We start from the raw sequence: 27,409 nt of genomic DNA, 5'->3' as shown, positions 1-27,409 counted from the left end.
AGTAGTCCTTTCCCTCTATCCTGCTCCTGTAAGCAGTCTAGCCGCTGACCTTTGGACCAATTGAAGTTTCTGAACGCTCTTCTGGGGCAGCCCCACATAGAGCAGTAATCTAATCTGGATGTGACTAAGGCATGTACTACCATGTCCAGATTGGGGTTTTCAAGGTATGGGTGCAGCTGGCACACAAGTTTTAACTGTGCGAAAACCCAGAAGATATGCTGACAGAAGATATGTCTATTGAATTTGCAAGGATTCCTCCTTCATACCCTTGAACCTACACCCCATTCAACAGGCTCCCTTGTTCCTTTATGTATCATGTGGTGGGACTGGAGAGGCTGTTGTGGTGAGAAGTTTTGGAGAAGTCCCCTACTTCCAACCCAGTTGCAGATGCCTATATCTTTATTCAGGCCATTACACTGAAATCCACTGTAAAGCCTCTCTGAATTGCAACAATACATTTTGTACAGTAGAAATTCTTTGCATTTTTTCAACAGCAAGGAAGGGAATACTTTGGGATTAAGTCTCAACAGGTGACACAAATGCTCAAATTGCTTTGAGACTCAGTACTACATCCCATCTCTCTGGGATGAATAGTGTTTGATTTAAGCAGCTTTCTTACTAATAGAGGGATTATCTGTAATGCAGCTACATTGTTTTGGGACATTATAGCTACTTAAATGCTTTGCTTCCTGAGAGATGGTGGTCTGTAGTGCTGTAGTGATCAGTAGCTTTTTTTTTACATCTGAAAAGCTATAAAAAGAGCTGCAATGCAATAAATGTCCAACTTGGCTATAATCTACAGTGTATTTACTGTAAACTGTTGCTAGGTTTATTTTGCTTAATAGGTCTGCATAGCAGCACCCTAGCTCATGATATATTTCCTATATGTTTCTGATGCTGAAGAAGTTGTGTGGCCTAAGAAGTTGAATGAACACTTAAGAGACCATTGATGGGGTTTTAAATAATACTCATTTTGCTCACTAATCTTCAACTTGAATTCCCAAATTGCATTCTACGTGAAGCTCTATTTGTTTCAGCAGAACATGTAATGATAGAATATACTGGCTTCCTTCAGATGATAGTCTGACATTGTGAATTATTCATAGTGAACTGGCTCATGACCTTTCTTTTCATATGGCTTCCATGTTCACTGCTGATTAGCAAAAGTCATTGTTTCTTATTTTAACTAATTTGGAACAAAATAAAGTTAATCCTTGGTGTACATATATACAGAGTAAATTGGCTTGGTAAATAATAATTGTTAAATGAGGGATCCTCCAGTAGCTGCCCTTATCAGAAGTTCAATTTGTTTGTCACTTATATTTCTTGGATGTTTCACAGCATTTGTGTATATACAAAATTCAGTATTGGACTAGTATTCAACTTGATGTAATTGTATTGCCTGGTTCAGTTTAGTTAGAGCTTCTTCTAACTAATAGGGGGCAAATGCATGGTGTGTGAGGGCCATTCCCTCAGTGCATGCTCCCCTCCAATGAGCTACAGCCGTGATCTTCATATGACAGAAAGTGATGTTACATAACTTCTTGGTTTTGGTTTTCAGCCAAAAAGGGACAACTTTTCTTAATCTTGGGAGCTATATGTTTGAAGTAGTAAGGGGCAGGGCAAAATGATTTGATGCTTGGAGGCATGTTTATTTGAAAAAAAATGGTCAATTCAAAGGCAACATTGGGGAGGATCACTGCGCTTTGGGAATGTCTTAGATGAAGCTCTGGGGTGAAAAATGGAGGTCAAAAGAAAGAATACTCATATAAGTCTGTGTGCAAGAAATCATCCATAGTATATTTGAATAACTTTATTATCAAGATCCAGTTTTTCAAAGCATATCACTTTTGACTAAAAGTGATAGTGAACAGAAGGATAATGCATAATTATGGAACTGAAAGAAAGGTTATTGGGGTTACATAGCAGCTTTGACAGAGGTCAGGAAGTATTAATAGTGTTTATATAGTGGAGAGGATGATATTTTCTATCTGCAAAGCACCAGAAACAGATTGTTACAACTGAAATAATTCTATGTGCTCATCTACTCTTTTCGCCTTCCATGTTAACTAAGGGCTTTTACCTGGAAAGTCTTAAGTTTGGGCAATATTCTTCAAATTTCACCTTGTTGCTGCTACAAAGATTCAAGTATTTAATTGCAATCTGTTTTCCAAAACGTACTGAATCCATTCTCCTGTACTCCCTGTCTCCTTCCCCCTCCCTTGCTTTCTTGTGCGTTTGGCTGATAAAGGAAGGCAACTTGCTCTAGGTTCACATTGTTGCCTAATGAGAATATTTTAACTGTTAAGGAATGTATTGTATTGCCTTCAGGAGTTGAATAACTTGATTATGATTTGTTCTGACATTTGGCAGTTGAGTTATGGCCACAGCACTTGTTGCCTTTATTCCCAGTTTTCCTTAATTGGAAGTGGACCCACAGGGGAATATTGTGTCTTCTCAGAGCCATAAACAGTTACGCTGTATCCCTAAAGTTCCCAAGGGAAAAATGTGTAATGCTGGTTTGAAACTCAGCAGTCTTTTCTGGCATTGTATATGGCATATAATTCTATAGTGTGTTGATTCTATACTCTTGATGTTCTCTTGTTTTTCTCTCTCTCTTCCATTTACATGTTAATTGTGAAAATGAGTGTTTGTATTTAACCAAAGTATTAGAAAGAATATTTCACTTCAGAAATACAAAGGATAAATGCTGGTGTCAGTTTTGTTTATGTTAGAGTGCATTGTTACTACACGGTTTTAATAGCAGACAGGCACATTATATTGAAGTGTCTTAAGTGGTGCTTAAATGAGAAAGGTTAGTAACAATTTTACAAAGGAAAGTGATTATCAGAAGATTTTAATTTTCAGATAGTGAATCATTAATTGACTAATATTTCCAGGCAACAAGCAATTTGCAGTTTATCTTTGCTTCCTGAATTTATTTCATGCTCTGTTCAACTAGAAATTAGTTCTTGCTATGTTTGCATATGTATGCTTAAAATATAAAAGAGTGTGTCCAGATCACAGCCTCGTCTAATCTTGGTCTTTCAACTGACTTGGATCCAACAGACCACACAGTTCAACTTACAGGATACGTCTTTCCCATTTTCTCATTGCTACAATCTATTGAACAACATGAAGTGTGCTCAGTGCATCTACAGACACAGGAACAATTCTTGCATATTCTAGCTAGTCATGAATATTGAGCAGTTGATTAAACAAGCCACATGAATCCGTGGTTTGTTTATTGTGGTATCCTGGAACTGACTTGCCAGAGAAATACTCATGGTTAGTTTTGGTTGTTTTTTCTAACTTGCTTGAGAGAGTCATTCTTGCACTACTTATTTATTTATTTAGGTTATTTGACTTTGGTTAGCAAAGGCATTGCATTAATAGTGATTTGGAATTATTTGAGATTATTTTCTAAGGAATTATTTCCTCCCCCTAAAGGTATAGCAACCTAGGTTGGGTTTTTTTCTGACTTGATTTTTCCTGTCCTACACCTACATTTCATGAACAAGGAATGAAACTCAATCAGTTGAAACATTTTGAAAATCAATGTTTTGTACGTTTTTTTCCTGTAAATACAAATATCATGTAATGCCTAGGGAAAAGATATGAATGTCATTATTGGTATATATAGACTTTATTTTGAGAGCTTCACTGGGAAATAAGCGCCAGCAGTATGCCAATATAATTATATAACAATCATTACATGTTTTGTTCATTCTTTTGCATCTTTTATATTTTCATTTTTGGAAATATTTGTCTTGATCAAGATGTGATTTCTTTAAGTCATTGGTTTACAGAACTGCTGCAAATGCTTTCCTTTGTTATTTATTTGTGTCAGAAGTGAACTGACGGCACAGTTGTAATGTATTTAGAAACACAAACAAAGTTTAAAACTTGGCATTACTGTATACTAAATTCCTTTGATCAGTAGCTGGCCACTTGGAATGCCTGTGGTGTTACTATAAGAAGATCCTCCATTGTGCAAGTGGCAGGGCTCACACTCATTGTAGTAGGTGGTCTGTTTTTTGCTCTTCTCCACACTCGCATGTCGTGGACTCCACTTTGTGGCCCCATTTCTTAAGGTTGCCTCTACATCTTGTGGTGCCAGAGCCCAGTCTGTTCAATGCCTTCCAAGTCGCCCTTATAAAAATATAAATTCAGTCAAGTCAATAAACTACCTTTGTATGTGTCTTTTGTCAGTCTTGTATTGAGCTGCAATTTGACAGAATCTTTCGGGATAATGTTGCTAATTATTCCACTCTTTCTGAAAGTGCTGAAATTAAAGATAATGTGGTGCCTGGATGTTATGGATAATGCCAACTAGTACAAATTAATTAATTACTCAATCAACCAGATGATTGATTCAGTGTGTATATCAATAGAATTCAGATCAATGTCAACAGAAATTTAGGATGCAGATATTTTTCTATGTTTTATCTGAAAATTGAAGTAAAATAGTTGTAAAAGACAGTGAGACATTCTCTTTGTACCCACATGATATACTGTATGTATATAATGCTTTTAGCTGACCTTAAAAATGATGCATAATTAAAAGCTTTCTTATGTAAGCTAGTGTAATACAATTGAGGCAATGCAGTGCCATTCTTTCTCTATCAGCATTCCCCTTGGTCCATCAGGATAACTCCCCCACTTTTTATAGTGCCTAGATATACCGTATATAAAGAAAATAGTTCAGCAAAATGAAGGATAATTCATTGTAGATGCTGTTAGTATCTTTTGTAAAAAAAATTGTAATTTGGAAAAGGGTTCATTTCATTTGGCCTATATAGAAAGGGAACCTAGAACAATGTGTGTGCATGCAAAAGTGTGTAATTTTAACCAAGCCCTTTTACATCTCTTCTATTGCTACTGGATTTTAAGTTTCCACTATTTTTTCTGACTATACTTACTGTTGCTACATTAAGAAACTGAAAAATATAAAAGCAATCAAGCTTTGAATCAAATTATTGGAAATTAAAAAAAATGAAGCAAGGGGGAAAGTATAGCAACCTCCATTAAATGAGCCCTCATCAGCACCCAGTTGCATAGAGATGGGTTAATCTAGTATCCAATAGGAATTCCACAACTTTGGAGGCTGGTCACCTGAGGTGTCAATGGCAGTGCATGGGACCTGCCTTCCCTCCTATATGCCACATGTGTTTCCATTTCTCTTGGGCAATGTTGATTATGGCACCAGCTGGGGCATGCAAGGCTGAGGTGGCAGTGACTCTGGAGAGCATGTTTCTTAATTCAGGAACAGGAGCTGCTGGGGAGGTAGCAATGGAGGAAGGAGAGGAAGGTGGAAGCTGGAGAGACATGGTACCAGATCAGGGGACTGTAGTGGTACTTGGATGCAGGTGGAGCAGCAGCAACCAATACAGCCTGGTTAGCAGACATGGGTGATGTTACACATAAACAAATTCTTCATGTGATATGATTATAGCAATCAGTGTTTCATATCAGATGCCTAATTACAATCAGTGAGAATACCAGAAACTCCTTAAACTAGAAAAGCGGGGGGGACCAGTTAAAATGTTTATATGTTCTTTATGTTCATAAGCATGAAGGCGTTGAGCTCTTAAGAGACATTTCAGAAAATGCTTTTTAGTTATAAAGAACTATTGCAGCACATACCTTCTGTACTACACAATTGTGCTGATCTGATCTTAAATATGTAATTTGTAAACTTACAAAAAAATAAAATATCATATTGCTTTTCTGATAGTAGGTTCACCTGAAAAGCATTGTTCTTTATTTGACAGCGCAGGAAATGAAATGTGAGATGAGAGATACGAGACATTAGAAAAATTGAAAGTAAAATAGTGCTGTTCAAGTCCAAATCTGCAGTTCAGTTGGAAATATGCTTAACTGAAAACAAACTGAAACAATAAAATGTGATTCCTAGCAGATGGGTTGCACATGTGTGTGTTCTTGCTGTTGTTACTTAGTAAAAGTATCCAAGACCTGACACCCCTGTTTCCTTGATCTGTCCTAGCTGATCTTATTAGGATTCTTGAACTGAGAATACAGACTTTTCACCAAATGGAATAGTTGGAACTGTTTTTATATTTTAAATGGATATTTTGTTTTTAATTGTTTTTATGCTTATGTTTTATTACGTGGATTTTGCATGTTCTGTGTGGTATTGAATGCTTACTGCGTGTAAACCGCCCTGCGTCCCTTTTGGGAGATAGAGTGGTATATAAAGAAAGTTTTGTTGTTGTTGTTGGTTTTTTAAGATGGGAGTTGAAAAACTGACAATTTTTTCAGACATGGCTTTGAAGTCAATGCCCCATTTTATTGAACTCTTAATAACAGAAAGGTTTGCCTGTTATTTTGTGTGGAAGGCCACCTTGAAAATGTGTTGGGGCAAATATGGAGTTAATGTGCCTGTTTTAACTTTAATAATAGGAACCCCTTGTGCCGGCAGGACTGATGACTTGAAGGTTGGCTTGCTGACCTGAAGGTTGCTGGTTCAAATCCAACCTGGGGAGAGCATGGATGAGCTCCCTCTATCAGCTCCAGCCCCATGCAGGGACATGAGAGAAGCCTCCCACAAGGATGGTAAAAACATCAAAACATCTGGGCGTCCCCTGGGCAATGTCCTTGCAGACAGCCAATTCTCTCACACCAGAAGTGACTTGCAGTTTCCCAAATCGCTCCTGACACGAAAAAAACTTTAATAATTGGTGCGGACACACATATAATTATAACAAAAGATACAACAGCAATTATCAAATGTAAAGTGAAGGAGAAAAGTCTTGTATTACCCTTCAGAATTCTAATCATTATGTTTTGCTAGATTGTTTAGTGTATTTTTGATAGTCATGACAATTATTTCAAAGCTGTTTTTCTTTCTTTTTGAGAGAAAAGCAAGACTGCCAAGATATATAGGTGCTTTGGACTTGCTGGTATCTTCATGGTGCATATGTTATCAAACCATGTCATTTGCAGAACTACTTTAACCTGAACACATATAGTGACTACGTTTAACTGCACTGAACTGCATTATCTGGCAGTGTAGACTCATTCAGTTAAACTGCATTAAAAAACTGTATTGTATGGTCGCTAGTGTAGATGGGGACACACATATAATTATAACAAAATTATAATTATATTATAATTATAATAATTATATTTAAATAATTATTTAAATGCCCCCTAGATTAGGTTTGAACAATAGCTGGTTTCATTGTCTAAGGCAGGGGTCCCCAAACTAAGGCCCGGGGGCCCTCCAAGGTCATTTACCTGGCCCCTGCCCTCAGTTTTATAATATGATATTTTATATCATCTTAAATAATACATTGCATATACATATAATATTGATAATATTATAATGTTATACAATATAATACTAATAATAATACCATATAATAATATTAATTATATGTTATATATTACATATAATTTCAAAAACATGCCAATGTGAGTAGTTCAATAGGTACCGCTCCGGTAGGAAGGTAACGGCGCTCCATGCAGTCATCCCGGCCACATGACCTTGGACGTGTCTACGGACAATGCCGGCTCTTCAGCTTTGAAATGGAGATGAGCACCAACCCCCAGAGTCAGACATGACTGGACTTAACGTTAGGGGAAACCTTTACCTTTACCTTATATTACATATAATATTACAGTATAGTGGTATAGTTCAATATAGTAATATATAATGCTAATATTGTGCTATGCTAATAATATAATATATTGTATGTATATACAGCTGCTCTGAGTCCCCTTCTGGGTGAGAAGGGCAGGATATAAATGTAATAAATAAATGTAGTAAATGAATAAATAATTTTAGACTTAGGTTCGCCCAAAGTCTGAAATGACTTGAAGGCACACAACAACAACAATCCTAATTAACTTGACTATCTCATTGGCCAGAAGCAGGCCCACACTTCTGGTAGGTTTATGTTGGTTACAATTGTTTTCATTTTTAAATATTGTATTGTTTTTTCATTGCTGTTGTTCTTTTGCACTACAAATAAGACATGTGCAGTGTGCATAAGAATTTTTTTTTTTCCCAAATGATAATTTGGCCCCTCCACAGTCTGAAGGATTGTGGACCGGCCCTCTGCTTTAAAAGTTTGAGGACCCCTGGTCTAAGGCAAAGGATTCTGATCAATCTCCTGTTGGTAGCTTCCCCAGGGCATACAGTAGCCTAAGGATTTAGCAGGAGAGCTGCAGCCAGAGCCTCTGACAACTGAAGTGAACCCTATAGATCTTTCTTCTGAAAGGAGATTCATATTTATATAGTTTATAATATCTTTTCTGTAGTTCCTGCTTATTTAAAAAGTATTCATGACACGTGCATTAAGATTCCTCCAAATTAATTTAACTACTGTACAACAGAAACATCATCAGATATAAAGTATTGGAACAGCAGGAATAAAATATAAAAGATAGACACTTAAAAGTACATACTAGGATTCTTGTAAATAAGGACCTGAACTGAATGCCGTAACTGAAATCAGCTTCTCTTCTTCTCACCTCCCCAAAAGACATCTTCTGGTTACCCCAGCCTTTCTTTAGTTAAGCAGTCAGCAATCTTGTGCCAATCTACTGCAAATAGAGATCTAAAGATATGATATAAATTGTCTTTTGCTCACCTTTGCCATAATGTAGTTGGAATGAGTACAAGAGATTGTGGTTTGCCCAGTTTTCAGTGATAGAGGCAAGATATGGAGTCTGTAGTCTTCAAGCCAGCCTTACTTGCTTGCAGAACACAAGTTTCTCTGTGACACTGACCAAGCTAGCAGCCACTGACCACTGTCTATTGGTGAGCTCTGGCTGTAGGACTATCACCATGTCCTTACTGTTTATTCAGAAAGAGGTTGTCAGAATTCATGGACTGTATTATTGGATGTTCCAGAATTCACTCCTTTCTAGAAAAATTATCATAGTGACAAGTAATGCTGGGAAATAAAATATTTTTGCTCTGTTGCTTTATTATAAATGATGGCTGTGAAGCCCTCTACTAGGAATTCTTCTTCTGTTGTCTAGTATTATGGGCCAAATGATCAATATGGATATGAATATATGAGCCTTCGGCTTTCTATTAGTCATGCCAGACTAATCTGATCTCTTTTTTCGATAGAGTTACAAGTTGGGTCGATACAGGGAATGCTGTGGATGTAGCGTACCTGGATTTCAGTAAGGCCTTCGACAAAGTCCCCCACGACCTTCTGGCAAACAAACTAGTAAAATGTGGGCTAGACAAAACTACGGTTAGGTGGATCTGTAATTGGCTAAGCGAACGAACCCAAAGGGTGCTCACCAATGCGTCGTCTTCATCATGGAAAGAAGTGACAAGTGGAGTGCCGCAGGGCTCCGTCCTGGGCCCGGTTCTGTTCAACATCTTTATTAACGACTTAGACGAAGGGTTAGAAGGCATGATCATCAAGTTTGCAGACGACACAAAACTGGGAGGGATAGCTAACACTCCAGAAGACAGGAGCAGAATTCAAAACGATCTTGACAGACTAGAGAGATGGGCCGAAACTAACAAAATGAAGTTCAACAGGGACAAATGCAAGATACTTCACTTCGGCAGAAAAAATGGAAATCAAAGATACAGAATGGGGGATGCCTGGCTTGACAGCAGTGTGTGCGAAAAAGACCTTGGAGTCCTCGTGGACAACAAGTTAAACATGAGCCAACAATGTGATGCGGCTGCTAAAAAAGCCAATGGGATTCTGGCCTGCATCAATAGGGGAATAGCGTCTAGATCCAGGGAAGTTATGCTCCCCCTCTATTCTGCCTTGGTCAGACCACACCTGGAATACTGTGTCCAATTTTGGGCACCACAGTTGAAGGGAGATGTTGACAAGCTGGAAAGCGTCCAGAGGAGGGCGACTAAAATGATTAAGGGTCTGGAGAACAAGCCCTATGAGGAGCGGCTTAAAGAGCTGGGCATGTTTAGCCTGCAGAAGAGAAGGCTGAGAGGAGACATGATAGCCATGTACAAATATGTGAAGGGAAGTCATAGGGAAGAGGGAGCAAGCTTGTTTTCTGCTGCCCTGCAGACTAGGACACGGAACAATGGCTTCAAACTACAGGAAAGGAGATTCCACCTGAACATCAGGAAGAACTTCCTCACTGTGAGAGCTGTTCGACAGTGGAACTCTCTCCCCGGGGCTGTGGTGGAGGCTCCTTCCTTGGAGGCTTTTAAGCAGAGGCTGGATGGCCATCTGTCGGGGGTGCTTTGAATGCGATTTCCTGCTTCTTAGCAGGGGGTTGGACTAGATGGCCCATGTGGTCTCTTCCAACTCTACTATTCTATGATTCTATGATTCTATGATTCTATTCATTATTGTCTTCACTTTGGCATTCTATATCTTATGGTTGTTCATCTGTGAAACTTGAGGCCCCTTCTATACTGCCATATAAGATTATCTGCTTTGAACTGGATTATATGGCAGTGTAGACTGATATAATCCAGTTCAAAGCAGATCATGTGGATTATCTGCTTTTATAATATGAATTATATGGCAATGTAGAAGGGGCGTAACTTTCAGTAAATCTGTGGATATTTTTGTGTGAATTGACACTAAATTACTGGCCTTCAGGTATGCAATATTTTTCTGATGCACATGCAAACTGTATCTTCTACTTGCTCTGTCTGGGAGGTAATGAAGTGATTAATAAGTTTACATTTTCTGTGACAAGTCTTATTACAGAACATTCCCTTCTAACACAAGGACTGTCTGATTTGTTACCACCAAGGTTTACGTTAAAATTATTAACTGGTTTTCTTGTTTGAGTACAGAAATGTGAATTGTATATTGTTGTAATAATATCCTTAGTATTATGAGTGTCTTGGATATATATTACGAGACCTCCTTATTAGTACTTTTCCAGCGATCCCTAGCTTCACTTCCTGCTTGCTAAATTCCAGTGTAAACATTCACATAACTGCCAGACATAGAAAAATGCTGCCTAATGCCACAAAAATACAGTATTTTAAAACATTTGTGCTTATTATTGTTTTGATAGTAATTCTTTAAAAATGTGCATTTCGTGAACTGAACACATGTGCAACTTAGAAGCAGTAGTTAAATTTTAGTTAGCACTAAATTAAAAAAAACTCCCATTGATTTCAGTATAATTTGCACTTGGGATACTGTTGTATGGCAAATTAACTTGTTACTGATAATGTAGTTCTTGCAACTAATGCCAACACAACTACATTTGTTAAAATATTAGGGGCATTCCAAGATCATATGTAGTAGCAGTACAAAATGGACATCCCTATCTGGGTTTACCTTATTGTGTTGTTCTACTCTTTTTCGTGTCAGGAGCATCTTGAGAAACTGCAAGTCGCTTCTGGTGTGAGAGAATTGGCCGTCTGCAAGGATGTTGCCCAGGGGATGCCCGGGTGTTTTACCATCCTTGTGGGAGGCTTCTCTCATTGTCCCCGCACGGGGAGCTAGAGCTGACAGAGAGAGCTCACCTGCTCTCTCTGGATTCGAACTGCCAACTTGTTGGTTAGCAATACTACCGGCACAAGGGGCTGAATTGTTCTATTGATCCTTGTCTTTTTTTGCTGCAACCAGTTATGTTTTATCTTCAGAAATATCTGAATATCAGATATCTAGTGTAACATGACTTTCAGCCCTCCACATTTGTGGGAATTATTGGAACAGACTCCTGAAAAAAAAATGGAATAACTGCAAATATTGCAACCCCTGCCCCCCTCCCCCCCCCCCCCCCAATATACATGCTACAGAGCCACCGGGACACCACAGTGAGACTTTAACTTCCCTTTCCAACCTATCAACCTCCTCACCCCACTCCTCTTCCTTGCCATCATCCTGCCTAAATCCCCTGTACTATCAACAGAGCCAGCCAGATTTTGAAGTCCTCCCAACCCTTTGATCTCAATTTCCTGTCCCTCCAACAATGTCAGCCAGCTTTTAAAATGCTTTTCAGCCAAGACTGAGATTGAAATGAAGCCAACTGGGAGAAAAAGAATGGGATTTTAAAATGGGTTTTAAAATCAATGGATTTAAATCAAGGGATTTAAAATCCATCTGGCACTGTTGGAAGGACAAGAGATTGAGAGAAGTCGAATTGAAAGGAACAGGAGGGGGATGAAGAGGTCAGGATTAAAATCTGGATAGGTCTATTGGAAGAACAGGCGAAAGGATGGGTGTGTAGGTCTAGCTACAAGTAATCAAATCTGTGAAACCTGTAAATTTGAAGGGCTAACATCCCCCCCCCCCCCATTTGCTCAAGGTAAGAGCTTTGGAAGGATATTTCTTTCCATGAAAAAATGCAAGAAGAAATGGGTAACAACCACATAGCCTTCTTTGATTATCTAAATTTAATTTAGGGTTTAATTCATGAAATAATGCTGTGATTGTCCCTGAACCTGGCTTGTCAGAGCCTGAGATGCCTGTTCCTATGCAGCCAAAATTTTTCCCAGTGGTTTCTGGGACCAGAGACATAATAGTTTCAGCCAGGCAGCTTGAACCTCATTCCTCAAGGGAATCAAGGTCGGACCTTCTTTTGCCAGATGGGCATTCTAGTTTGTATTGTGGAAGTGATAACATTAATGGGTTTGACAGGAAGAGATTGATTAATCAGTAGAGGAGAGAAAGGGAGTGTTTCAGATGCAACAACCGATTGTTTTTGAAACGAAATAATGAGCAGGCTTATTATGGGAAGAGACCTTGAGTTTCCCTTTAGAAGGCCTGCTTTCTCTGAAAGATTCAAAGGTGGCAACTTTGCTTATTCAAGAGAGAGAGAGATCTCTGCTTCGTACTCCCTGTGAATTCTATGTTATTTCCTGCAGCTTTGTACCTTGATTCTGGTTCCAGCCTTGTTCTTGCTTCTAGGGATTACTGTGTATCCAGTTGATATTTCAGCAATTTTGCAGTTTGGATTTCTACTCCAGCCAAGACCCTTGCCTTGTGTTCCAGCATTGATCCTGTACCTTGGACTAAACTTGGAGTTTTGTTCCTGTGTTCCAGTTTTGCTTCCTGTGTTTCCAGATTGACTCATGCCTTGGATTAATCCTTGATATTTTGCTTGGTAGATTCTTGATACCTTTCTTGGGACTAACTTTGATATCTAGTTTGGACTGTGTTCTTTGAGTGACTTTTATAGACTCTTACTTTAAGATTTTTAAGTACTTTGTTCTTGTGGATTCAAACCCATTTTATTGACTCTGAACTTTGATTTGCTATTGCTTGCATATAATCTCCAATAAATAGCTTGCTTGCTTATATTCTGGAGCTCCAGTGTGGTTTTGAGGTGCTTTCGCAGCCTAGGGGTGCAACAGTGGCAACTACTGGATGACATATGTTCTGTATCAGAAACTAGAGCTGATGGGGTCTATCCAATGCAGTTTTCTGAATCAGCTCCCCAAATAAACAAACCGAATCTAAAGTTGACCAAAAACTGATTCATAATCCTTTTGGTACTAATTTCTAAGAGTGGTCCCTGGTCAAAGTGGTCCCTGGTCAAAAAAGGTTGGGAAACCAGGTGACTTAAAGGTAAACACATACACAATTTCTGTTTTCTCAATTGTTAACAAGGGAACAAGTGGCATCAGGGGATGAGATTATCTGCAGTCCTCCTGTCCTGCACACTTTCTTCCAGTAATTAAATGTAAATATCTTTTTAAACAACTAAACTTCACAGATAATGCAAAATTATTTTTTGAGAAAAATATTAAAAAATTAGGGAACTGGGCTATGGAGCAGGGAACTATTGCAGTTATGGCAGTACAGAGAGGTGTGATATCGAGGGTGATCATCCTAGAAGGTTGCCAGGATCAGTAATCACATGAATGCCACAGATTACTGACTTCTCACCTATACTTGTTGTTTTGTTGTAAGAATTAAAGGAATAGGAAAGTTGTTGAATGGAAGAGAATGAAATGGATTATTCTTTCTTCTGTTCACCCCATTTCAACTTCAGTGCTTCTTTCCCAGCAAAGGAACCTAATGTCTGTCTGTTTGTTGTTGTTTTTTTGCTAAAGTTTAAAAAGTGTCAACAATTAGTAGCATTAAAAAGAGCCATTTGGTGAGGTATCTGAGTTGGGAAATTTCTCTCTAGTTTAAACAAACTTCAAAATTAACTGAAGTGAAAAAAAGATTGGGAGTTCTTAAAAATACTTCACTGCTCCCTATGGTAGTTTAAATCTATTATGTACTCTATTTCCTGGAAGATTATTATAACAGATGACATTGTAAATTATGACTGCAGTTGAAAATTTGGTTTAAAAAACCCAAGAAACTGTGTTCAGTCATAGCGGTGTTGAGATGTAATCCAGGAGCATAGAAAATAGGTGTGAATTACTGGCAAGAAAATGATTTCTAAGCTTTCCATACATATAGATTCATTTAGCAAACTGGTGTGTGCCATTCTCCAAGAAAAGCTGTTCTGACATTGAGTTCCCTATGACTTAGTGAGGTTGAGCTCTTCCTTTCTGTCGTGAATATGTCTACTCTTCCTTCCCACCTGGCTTTTTTGCTAGTTCATTGTTTATAACTACACAGCTTGTGTGCCTGAATTCTGAAAGATACGTGGCAACCGTTTATTATTTGAAGGACATTTACAATAGTATGAATAAGCAAGGGTGCGTTTCTTCATACATCTTTAAGTAGGTTAGATCTGTACCTGGACTCTGAGATTAACCTTAGAGGCCATTCGACTGGGGACTCATGTTGGAACTTGAGAAGATTTCTTTTTTTGGAACTAAAACTCAGCATGGCCATTCACAATGTTATACTTAGAACATTAGTATAGTTTGGATATAAAAGCAAGGTTTCTGAAACCTCTGGCCCCTGCCAAATAAAAGAGGCAGCTGGTCACTGGCCCCTCTTCCTTTTTCCTTCCTTTTCCCCCAGAATCATTATCTTCTCCAAGCTTTCCTGTCTTCTCATTATGTGGCCAAAGCACAAATATGATTAGATAATAAAATGTCAACATGATATTTAAATGCCTAACTTTGAAATGTAAAATCCAATTTTAATTAATACAATTGAGATAATTTTGCAATGATATTTTTCTTTATTGCTGAGGGTTTTTGATTTACCTGAAAAATGTTGCATTATACACTGTTTCTATAAGATATTGATGAATTTTATTATCAGATGGCATTTACTATTAATTTTTTTAAAATCAGTAGTAAAATCACATTCAAACAACCCCCAATGGGGACTTAGGTCATTTTGTAAGTTTTCTCTTTCTGGAGCAAGTTGAGGCAATTGTTTGTTTCTGTTGCCTGGGCAATGTCATAGTATCAATCCATTGATTGTTGTTGTGCATTCACTCAAAGGTCATCTAAAGTATTAGGAAATGCACTCTGATAATGTTATGACCTATTAATACATTTCTCTGACATCTTTACCTAGTTCTTGGGTAGATAACAGATACCACCACAAAACTCATTATTACCCTCATTACTTTTGATAACAAGAGAGCAATCACATACTGTTTCTTTCTGCTCATTCAGTTGCCCATGTGCATACATGTACAGCATCACTTTCTTTCATATATGATGATGATGATAGAAATAATAATAAACTAACAAGACAGCTAACAACCACACAATCTGATCACAATGTAAAGCAAAGGAAATATATTTTTTAAAAATAGTACTGTATTGAAGTATGGTTAAAATGCAGTTGAGATATAATAAATACAATTAAAATTACATTTAAAACTTGTGAAAGTCAAGCAAGGATGGGGCCATCTTAATCTCTCTTGGGATGGGGCTCCACAGTCTGGGAACAGCCACCAAAAAGTCTGTGTTCCTGTGACGGCGCGAGTGGCGCCATCTATATGTTGGAACTATAAGTTTCAAGATTTGAATTGTTGTATCATGCCTGATTTTGCCCTTACCCTGTAAATGTAGTTGGATTGGTTATTTATATCTGTCAATCAATGTTGTTTGCACCTGTTACATTGCTCACTCAGCAAAACTGTTTGGCTCCACCTCTTCCTGGAGTAGGACTGTGTTTCCTCCTTTTCATTCCACTCTATCGGATGGACGTGAAAGAGAGGCTTGGCTCTGAAAGCCCTTCAAAAGTTACCTCTCAGCACCAATTCTGAGGTTCTTACCCTTGGGACTCACACTTCATGTTCAGGGCCAACCTGAACAACGTTGAGGAGTCTCAAGCGCCTTCACATCAGTCCTTTGGCAACAGAGGAAGACTCTTGTCTTCAGACATAGGTCATTGGACTGAGGCTGAGTTTGCTCCGGCATTCACAGCCAGAGAAAGAGGGATCTGGACAAGCTTCATGGACTTAAACAATCAAAGACTGTAATGTATATTTTCTTTTACCCCCTTTGTGAAGAATAAACCCAGTTTTTGAGTTAACTACAGTGTTTTGGTCCTTGGGAGTTCCAGTTTCCCTAAAGGAGGGCAAGAAGCAATCCCTTGGGGAAAGATGTCACGTCCATGCCTCTTTCACTAAGAGTTTATAGCCCCAGGCGCGACGGCACAGTTCCCATCACATGTGTTTGAACATGTGGTGGGACAGAAACGTGTATGAATCCACAAATAGTGTAAACATAATACTTTTGTGAAACAGTACACTTTGCTATATTATTTCTGGGAACAAATTTTGCTTTGACTGGGCACAGTGTTTCTATGCTGCTGCTGACTTGAGAGAAATGCAGACTCTGCTATCATCCAACTTAGGTAAGGCTTGAAAAGAAAAGATAAACTTTCTGTTTTTTTTCCATATGGAGGAATGTCTTCTCTCTGTACCACATGGTTGAATAAAACAAGATGGACTCCCTGGTGCCCCTTAATCGACTATTGGTACTATTTTTCATGTAGAAAGTCTTCTGACAGATCTTTCTCATATATACTAACAAGTATTGTTGCATGTGTTGTCCATTAGCATAATTAAGAGTGTGAATGGTGATCAATCACAGGTAGGAAACTCCTTTTAATTAATTTTAGTTGGATGGAAAAAACAGAAGCCAATATTTTATAAAGTTGCTTTTTGTCTTCTATTCATCTCACTTACCGTAGCTGGCTGATCCACCATGCTAGGGTCCCTATCCCAGGCCCTGCCAGCCTCCCTCTTATGGAGGCCATGGATGACTGTGATATTTTGACTGAAAAGAACAGGAATGAGACTCTCACATGACTCTGAAACTCAGTCTGTGGTCTTGGACCACTCCCGCTCTCTCAGGTTTCACAGGTGAAAAAGGGGATGTTTATGCCATCCTGTGCTCCTTGTAATTCAGTGTGTATGTGTTTGTGTGCAACTAATGATTAATAGATTTCATTATAAATAAAGTTATAAATAAAGTTGGGGACAACTGTGATCTATCTGTAAGCTATGATGAAATAATCTACATTGAAATAGCCAATACAGTGGCTACTGGGGGAATTTTTAAAAAGGTATTGGTGCAGGTGTGTGCCTAATAGTCTGTCAACAGAAATGTTTTAACAGTGTGGAAAAATATTGAGCATGTCGTTTAGTTTAGTCAGTTGTTCAGACAGCTGGATCTGACTTATTTTAGGAATCCTGAATAAGACCAATGCAGAAGGATTAAGACAATGTGGCAAAATTAGCACTAATGCATTTGGGCCTGGTATGTGGAATCCTTGGAATGGACTGGAGTCTGGCACAAAAAATGTCGGGAATGACAGTCATTAGGAATGACTGGAGGAAGATGTAGCCACATCTTCCTGGTTAACAGGGGATAATGGGGAACTGTTTTTAACTTAGTCAGAATAATGATACTACTTCAGACTAAAAACTGAGAGAGATAAGATGTATATGAGGAAATGGAACAAGGGCAATGGAAAATCCACTACTTCCATTTATGGAAGTTCCTGCTGATTGAAACAGATTTCCATTTGAAGAAGGATATGGCACAATGAATACATATATTCCATTGTGCATGTGTTAAGTAAAAATGTTCACGTGTGTCAGTGCATGTGGAAAGTTATAATGGAAATCAAAATATACAATATTTGCATGTTCTACTAATACGGGAAGGACAAATAGTATATCAATTATTTTATTTTGCAAAGGAATAAACTCATAGTATTCCATACTTCTCATTTTCTGATGACACTCTCAATAAATTACTTCTTGTTTTTAATAATCAGTGTCCCTGTTCTGTTTGAGATCTCTCTCTCTCTCTCTCTCTCTCTCTCTCTCAATCTTAATCAGCCTTTGTGCATGTACTAACATTCTCTAAATTTCAATTGCTCTTCAGAGATCTCTAGCAGTTGCATTTTGACTATATGTGCAAATATTGCCCATAAATGCCTCTTCAGGTAGACCAGGTTTCTATTGCAAAAGTCAATAGGCAGTTACAGACTTTGCAGATGTTTGTTCAAGGAGTGGGGAGAATTTCAGACTATGACCCTTGGTGGAAAAACAGGAGTGATCTAAATATCCCAGAGTGTCCTCAGATAAAAGTCAGAAAGATGCATAAACTGGAAGGGGAATGGGCATTATATGAACAGTTGTCTCCCTCTCTCAAGCATGGCATTTATAATGCTGTTATAGAAAATGTCTTCCTTTAAAAAAAAATCAGACTGGAAGAAACAATAGTTTAGGAGCAGATATTTGGTTGGTATGTAGAAGATCAAAGTTCAGATCACTAATTCTTTTATGAAGCTCAGTTTTGGAAAAACTTGTTATCATTCTTACCTGGTGGGTTTTGCAGGGATAAATTTTACTGTAATGTCCTCTCAATGTAGGAGGGGATATGTCAACAAATGAATGCAGTCGTTATTCCAAACAAGCAGACGTTTCTATCCTCTTCCCATATTCTTAATTCATTCTGTACTTCTTGTCAAAGTCCCCAAAGACTTTTCAAACATCTGACTGAGCTGAATAACTACTACTTGCAAATGGACTGCAAACACTGCTATGATAAACTAGATATAATTGAATTAGATTGCAACATTTCCTGAGAAATGAGGCAATTATTGTGAATGGAACATAGAATTAGAAACTCAGAGATACTAATGCAGTGAGGCAACTGACATACCATTCTGGCTTTTCCAACCCTCCTTTCCTTGAATCGGAATGAAAATATAGATTGTCCTACTTCCTGGATATTCTGATTGATATTTTTGCTGCCATCTACCATTTTGTTCCTGTTTTATACTTCTCACAACATTTTGTAAGGTGGTTTTTGAACTGGACCTGAGCTTTAAGAAATAGAAAAGGGAAAGATGGGACTTACATGTGCATTTCCCCATTTTGGGGATTTCATTGAGGAAATATGGGGTTGAAGGCTGTTCAGAGCAAACCCACCCCGTATGAACCTGCTTCAGTACCAGATGGCAGAAAAAAAATCATGCAGTTACTGATGCCCATGCCAAACTCTGTATTAAGGTGTAAACCTATTTTGACCTAGGGCCACATCAGCCTTATAGTTTCCCTCAAAGGTCCAGTAGTAATTGTAAGTCTGTATAAATATAACTGTGTTGCCCTGGCATTGAAAGCATTGTGGGCCACATGAAATGATGTGGCAGGCTAGATTGGGCCTTCGGGTCTTGCATTTGACACGTGTGCCCTATGTCCTACCATCCCATGGATTCCTTTAGCAAGCATGCTCAGTGAGGGACTTCAGAGGATGGCAGGTGAGTCGTATAGGCCTAAATCCATGTTCTGTATCAGAGCTTCAATAGCTATTACCAATAAAATTGGGCCCAGTTACTTTTTGTATGTGGTTTGTATTCCCCTCTTCCCTTGCATTTGCCTTGACCACCAAACCTGCAAATGATTTGTAGCTGAAATCTTGATGTTATTGAAATAATTGTTTCTCCCCCCTTTCCCCTTTTTTTCAATACAGGCTTTACAGAAGAATGGGCAGATATCCAGTCTAAATAGCATTGCAGAAGAGCAAGTGGACCTCAGCCTCAAGCCAGATGAGCTGAATGGACAGCAGGCAGAAGTCATCATAACAGATGGTAAGGAGATATGTACAACAACAGGAAACATTACTTAGAACTGTGAAAAAGACAAAGAGGAAGTTGAGCTGTCAACCATCTTCCTATACTATGTATACACTCTGTTTATTATTTAAATTGTTGAACCTGAGATTTTTATTTGGAGATTTACTTCCGAAATAATTAACCAAACCTGCAAATGATTTGTAGAGGTAATGAAAATGTTCAGAATACTCAACAGGAATGTGTGTTTCATGCCTTCCCCTGTAAGTGCTTATGCAGACAATACAAATAAGTCTTATGATCTCATCAGATGGGGCTTTTTTCAGCAGCATATGCTGGTTCAGCAATAGTTTAGGCACGAAGCATGCCAGCTCCCATCCTATGATGTAATGCTACTTCTAGCAGGGCTCCATCACTAAACTGTTGTGGAACCAGTGTATGCCATGGTGGGAACAATGAGGGAAAGCTGGGCAGCTGACACTTCCCCTCATGGAATGGGATTATTGGTGAGTTGGGCAGTGCGGAGCATGGGCGATGGATTCTCTATGCTCTCCTGATGGGCACTGCTGGATTTACCACTATCTGTGGTAATTCCGATGGCCTGTATGACAAGGTCTTTGTAGGGTATAGGAGTGCAGACACTCCTCCTATAGCCTCATCTAGTCATCTTTCTGTACTTCTTGTACATTCCTTATGTTTTACAGCATGAGTAATAAAGGCCAGTAAATGCAGACTGAATCTCAAAAGAATATGTCAGCATTTCCCTATGTCGGAGAAGTAAGAACATGATTAATTCTGGATGAACATGGCTGGGATATTCCCATGACCATTTTTGTCATTGGAGGTCCAAGTGACTGAGTGTGCGTCTACACTGTAAAATTAATGCAGTTTGCCACCACCTCAACAGCCATGGCTCAATGCTATGGGATCATGGAAGTTGTAGTTTGGTGAGGTACTAGCATTATTTTGTAGAGAGAACGGAAGACCTTAAAGCTTTACAAATTCTATAATTCCATGGCATTGAGCCACTGCAGTTAAAGCAGTAGCATAATAAAAAGCTTCTATGATGTAGATGCACCCTGAGTGACTCTAGGAGTACTTACTGCCATCTACAGTTGGTTTGTTAGCTATGGGCCTTCTTGGACCAATTTTTTCGGAACCTCAGTGTCTTAATAACCTTGCATCTTGGATTCTGAAATATTAAAAATATAATCTGTGTGGACTGGACTGTTCTTGTTGAAAATTTTGAAGTTTCAAATTGTCCAATCGTTTGGTTATTACGTAGAGCTGATTCTTCATTGAATACATTCCTGAGGCTGCATGGTGAACAATGTTGTGAGTGAGAGGGCGATTTAATGGCCTCTGTAGATAAAGACCAAAGGTAAAGTAGTTTGGCATGACAAGCTGAATCTTGGCATAGAGGGTAGAGCCAGGGCTGTAGCCCGGGGGGCGGGGGGGGATTAGGGATTACCCCTAATTTTACAGTTTTTTTAAAACTGGTTTACTCATGAATTTTAACTGATTAACCATATCCCCATGAGTGTCCACTGAAGTTTATCTGTCTTGAGTGCCCACTAAGTTTATCGTTTGAGCCTGATTTCTAAATTATTTTGCGTTTTGGAACTACTTTTCATGATTCACTAAAAAAAAGTTCCCCCCCCCCTCCATTTTTTCTGGCTATGACCCTGGATAGAGCCATAGGTTATGTAAGGTCAGTCTGCCTCCATATGAATATTTTTTTACAAGTGACCTATCCTCCTGTCCTCAGTGCAGTGTAAGCTTTACTGGTTGCTTTGGAGATAGGTAGGAATTCTCTCCCCACTCCCCCACAACTTTATATGGGTTTTGTTTTTTGCCCATTCTATACTGTATCTCAGGGACTCTGACAATTGGCTAAGTGCAGTGTTGATTAAGAACCGGGCTGAGTAACCTGTGGCATTGGGTTAATCTTGGGGGTAAGGTGTTTCACTCAAGGGAAAGCTGAGGACGTGGTCACAGGTTGATACCTGACCTTAGCTAGATCCACATCAGGTTGCTCCCTCTTCCTCTGTTCACCCATATGCACAACTCAATTAAATAGATTCAAAGTCAAATAAAGTGGCCTTGAAGATGTTCTTGTCTAGTCTTGCTATTTCATGGTTGCTCATCAGAGAACTGAATGCGTGCTCACTTTTCAAATGACCTCAAGTTTTTCTTGTTAACTTACAAGCTTTGAGTGGCATAGGGCTCAAGTATTTTAGAGCACTTCTTCTAGAAAGTATTTGTTTGGCTTTTGAGATCTTGGGTAGGATGAGACCCTGCTTGTTGTCCTTTCAATGATAATTGCAGCTTGTTTATATAAGCAGGGGACTTTTGACTTCAGTACTTTCCTAACAGAATTTGCTATCTAAGGAGGTTATTAGGCATCTTCAGCAAGTCATTTTTACCAGTTACTTAAGGACTATCACTTCACTTAGAGTTTTGATTCCTTTTGTTAAAATAGTTCAGGAGACCTTTGGGTCTTTCATTTGTTTTAAGTTTAGGGTATGTAATTATTATTATTTGTTAACTGGATTTGATTAACTTGGAATTTTGATATAATTCTACTTGTGTGTGTATTTTTTGTAGATTTACTTAGAAACTACTCTCTGGGTTTTTGAAAAATAGTATATAAATCTAATATGAATAAATAAATTGTAGAATGCAAGCATGGACCTTCTGTTCCTTGAATCTACTATTCATTAATTATACAGTGCTTGAGAGAAACACAACTTCACTGAACTCGATGGAAATCATTTGTGTCTTATGACAGGGAGAGCCAGAGCCTTTGGCAAGACATTGATTCTGCAATGGAAACTGTCAGCACATTTGTTCAGATAGAATTTAGGCATTGTTTTCAGTGATGTAATGTGGCTTCCTAAGGCTGACAAATAAATACTGTCAAGAAGGCAAAATAGCTTTAAGATTTTCGTAAGAATTATGTTAATATTTTGAAGCTTTTGCATTGGCTTGGATATGCCAAATGCAAGCTAAAGGGAAAGCTAACAACCTTTGAATGTTATAACCATTTTCTGCCAAAGCACACCTGCTTCTCCTTTTGGGCTAAAGACCTTTACATATCCATTCATCATCTTGTCTATTTTGCAAGGACTTGTCCAGGAACACTTTTAAAAGGCATAAATCTGAAGGCTGCATAATTCAGAATAAATTTTACTTGATCTCCTTTTAGAAACTAGTACTAAGAATCCCTCAGTGAATTTCCTTCATCTCTTCTAACTCTGTATTACAGTCAAGTTAGCTGAATCGATTTGTCAATTCTAAGGGTACAGCATGGATGGAAAGTGGGCTGGGAATCAAATTTCACATATTGATTTCAGCTGATCAGCCAGCAGGCTTCTAAGTTGATGATTTATGAAAGCAGCCTTCTACAACCTGCCACCATCCAGATGTTTTGGGTGGTGAATCATATCAGCGCCAGCATCCTCACTGTTTAGTTATGATGGACATAGTAGTTGAAAACATTTTGAGCAAAGACATAATTTCAGAAACCTGTTCACGACCTTGTTGTATGCCTTCAAGTCATTTTTCTGCATTATGATGACTCTAAGGCAATCCTATTATCAGGTTTTCTTGGCAGAATTTGTGCACAGAAATTTGCCTTTGCCTTCCTCTAAGCTGAGAGTGTGTGACATGCCCAAGGTCACCCAGTAGGTTTACATGGCTGAGCGGGGATTCCAACCCTATTCTCCCATTGCCCTAGTCCAATGCCCACACCACTAAACCACATTATCTGTTATATTACTTTGAGCTTTTTCAGTTGTAGGCTCATTTATGATGTTACTTTTCTTCTTATGCACAGAAAAAGGAAGTCTATGGAATAATATATTCAAAATAAACATAACAATTGTGTCTTTTATTTATATTCTACATTTAGGATAATCAATAAATTGTTTATGGTAAGCAAACCCAATTTGATTTCAGCTTTTAAATGTGATGCAAGAAGGAGAAGAATGCTTGGCAGCTTCATCCATGATTCAAGCTAAGCTGAAGTACTTGAATTGAAGCCAGTTTTGTCCGACTGATTAAGGCAGCTTTAAGCAAAGTATTTCCGTTTGATTGGGGAATGCAAGGGATGATACAGTGTTTATATTCTAGACTTATTCTTTTCATGGATTGTTTGGTTACAAACCTCAAATATTTAACTGTAATCCCACTAGCAAGGGATTTAAGACACTAACCAAGCATTCCAACTTTAGCTTCTCCAGTCTTAGTTCCTAACTAAGCAGGCAGCTCTGTATACACCATTTCAGTTTGGCTAAACAGGTAAACCCCAATTTAACAAAGTAGATGTGCTTCTGGGTATTAGTTCTTCAACAGAAAAATTAATACCAGAAGCAAGAAATAATATAGAAAGAATAGTGATAGATTCCCACACCACAAAAAGTAAGTGTAGTTCAACATGTTCTAGCAATTTTTGATGCAACACATAAAAAGTGAAGCTAAACAACCTACTTGCACAAATAACCAAAAACATTGTGGACCTTCTGGAGGCTATTTGAAAGACTTTCCCCAAATGCATCTGGGAACTATTTTTTAATTTTGCCTGCTTCAGATTTTCTTATGGATTCCATTTTGTGACCAAACTTATAGATCTAAGCTTTCTAATATGCTTGGATAGCTGAGAAAGCAAGACTTAGTCCCCTTCTAGAATGCCATATAAAATGTAGATTATCTGCTTTGAACCGGATTATATGGCAATGTAAACTCATATAATCCAATTCAAATCAGATAATGAAGATTATCTGCTTTGATAATCTGGATTATATGGCAGTGTAGGAGGGGCCTTATAATCAGGCTTCCACAACATACAGCCTGTGAACCAGATGCAGCGGCAAAGAGCTTCTCTGCAGCCTGGGGAGTTTCTGCCAGCTGTCTTAAGGAATAAGAGTTTGGTTGACCACTGCTAGTTTGCCTGTGGACTATCAGCAGAGGCAGAGCTCCCCCTGAAGATGGTGATATCATGTCCCTTGCCCAGTCCTTAACTCTGCCTCTGCCTGGATTTGCTGGTGAAGCAGGAGCCATTGAGATGTGTGTGTTAAGAGAAATAGGAGTTGTAACTCTGTTTCCAGGCTATTATAATGTACTGGTGTGTGTGTGTGGGGGGGGGGGGGGGAGGACTGGGAGTTATAGCTCCGTTTCCAGGCTTCTATAATGGGTATGTTCAGAGAAGTAGGAGTTTTCAACTGTTTTTAAAAAAAAAACACAATTTCTCTAAAACAAAAGCAGGCACACGAAGCAGAGATGGGAACCAAGAAGCATGCTAGCCAAGGGAAGCTTGTCTTCCACCATCCCTTCTGCTTACCTTTCTTTGCTTTCCCCACCACTCTTTTCCTTACCAGCAACTCTAATTGGCATACACATTCCCTGTATTTTTTAGCAAGCCTTGCAAATGCAAAAGCTTGTTTTCTGCTACTCCAGAGACTAAAACATGGAAAAGTGGGTTCAAATTGCAGGAAAAGAGATTCCACCTAAACATTAGGAAATACATCCTGACAATTACAGCTATTTGACACTGGAATATATTTCCTTCGATATTTCCACCTCTGAAGATAGGTGAATATGGGTCCATTTCAGGTTCTACAACCTGAAGTTGGAGGTACGGACCTCAAAGCCACTCTATTGCAGCCCCCTAATTCTGGAGAAAAAAAGACAGCCACTTGAAGCATGAAACATTTTGAAGATAATATGTCCTGCAGTATTAAATATTGAGCCAAGATTTTGTTTTTTATGTAAAAATAAACAAGCACATCCATCTTGTTGCAAATTGGCTTTAATTTTTCATAAATAATAAAATTTTATCATACCAAAGAATTGTTTTAAAATTTATTTACGATTTATTATCAGCAAATGGTTGCATTGTATGTCAGTTTTACATACCTATATACCTGGGATCAGGCAGTTCTTTTCTGGCAGAGCAGGGTCAGGAGAGGAAGAAGTTTAAGAAACCTTGCTCTTAAAGCACCTTTCTTGGGTATTCAAAAGGCCAGCCATTTGAAACCTATGCCTTACAGACTTAAATTTTGGGTTTGGTGGTAAAGAAGCTATGGCTGGTTGAAATATGTATAAAAGACAATTGGCTAAGGCTAAGATTTGGCTAAGATTGGAAACTGAGTGTGGGCTTGGCTCCTGTGGTCAAAGTCTGACTGTTGTGTGACTGTTGTATTGAAAGAGAGCTTCCTTGACCATGGCCTACTCTTCCAGGAGGATGGCCTACTGGCAAGTGATGGGGTGCATCTCACACAAGTAGGAAAGCATCTTTTTGCGCACAGACTCACAAACCTCATCAGGCGCACTTTAAACTAGATCCACTGGAGGAGGGGAACAACAGCCTGGTGAACACTATATTACCCACGACCACAGGGAACCGCCAAAAGGCTAAACGGAGGGCTGCACAAACACAACAAGGCCCAAGTACCGAGAGCACAATAATCCTAAATAAACAGCTCGGGGGAAGGTCCCAGAGGCTTACATGTCTTTACACTAGCAATACGTGCTTGAATGCATTTTCGGGGGGTTTTTTAGTTTCCATTTAGTCCATTAGCAAAGTAGATAGGGAGCCCCTGGTGGTGCAGTGCGTTAAATAAACCCTTGTGCTGGCAGGACTGATGACTTGAAGGTTGCGTTGCTGACCTGAAGGTTGCTGGATCGAATCCAACCTGAGGAGAGCGTGGATAAGCTCCCTCTGTCAGCTCCAGCTCCATGTAGGGGCATGGGAGAAGCCTCCCACAAGGATGGTAAAAACATCAAAACATCTGGGTTTCCCCTGGGCAACGTCCTTGCAGACAGCCAATTCTTTCACACCAGAAGCGACTTGCAATTTCTCAAGTCGCTCCTGAAATGAAAAAAAAGGAAAGTCGATTTTTTTCACATTAATTTGATTGCATAATTGATAAAAATCTTCCCAGTTCAAAGCTTATTGGACCTTCAGTCCTCCTTCACAATCTTCCAAATGCTGATGTTGCTTTAAAATGATTCCAGTTAGACAAAGAAATTTGAAAGGGGTTTGGATAGGCATAGAATGACTTTGTGCAATGAATCTCCTTTGCCAGAGACCTTACTAACTGATGTATGTATATATAGTTGTGGCCTGACAATGTGGCCATTCCTTCTCTCCTCGATGTGTAATGTCTGCTGTGCATACTAGTGGGAGGATCTATGGCCCAAACAGTGATGTTGACATATCTTGGCAATCTCTCTGTCAAGTGCTACTATAGCCAAAATAGCTGTATAAAAACAACATTCTCTGCTCTGTAATATAACTTGCTAGTTCTAGCATTTGCCAGTAATGTTGTAGGAATATCAGCTGGTAGTAGAAGACAGGGATTGGTAATTGTATTACTCTTAGACACTACTGAATGGTGTTGAAGGGGCTTTTTGGAGGGGGGGGAGTCTATTATTTGGAGGTCAGTGAAATGGAGAAGGTTGCTCTAGGACACAATACCTTAAACGATGTGTACTGTACAAACAGC

At 38.8% G+C, this 27,409-nt stretch overlaps 1 protein-coding gene across 1 annotated transcript in view; it reads left to right on the top strand.

The window, feature by feature from the left end:
• Positions 1 to 27,409, top strand: part of akap12 (A-kinase anchoring protein 12) — a 102,090-nt gene that overhangs the window by 27,878 nt on the left and 46,803 nt on the right. Inside the window, exon 2 of the mRNA XM_003224686.4 lies at positions 19,802 to 19,919. Coding sequence (XP_003224734.2) covers positions 19,802 to 19,919 — 118 coding nt within the window. The remainder of the gene's footprint in view (positions 1 to 19,801; positions 19,920 to 27,409) is intronic.

Source organism: Anolis carolinensis, chromosome 1 (genome assembly GCF_035594765.1).
Source record: "Anolis carolinensis isolate JA03-04 chromosome 1, rAnoCar3.1.pri, whole genome shotgun sequence".
In the NCBI taxonomy this organism is placed as follows: domain Eukaryota; kingdom Metazoa; phylum Chordata; class Lepidosauria; order Squamata; family Dactyloidae; genus Anolis; species Anolis carolinensis.
Note: the sequence above shows the minus strand (reverse complement) of the source record. Positions and strands in the feature narration are given on the sequence as shown.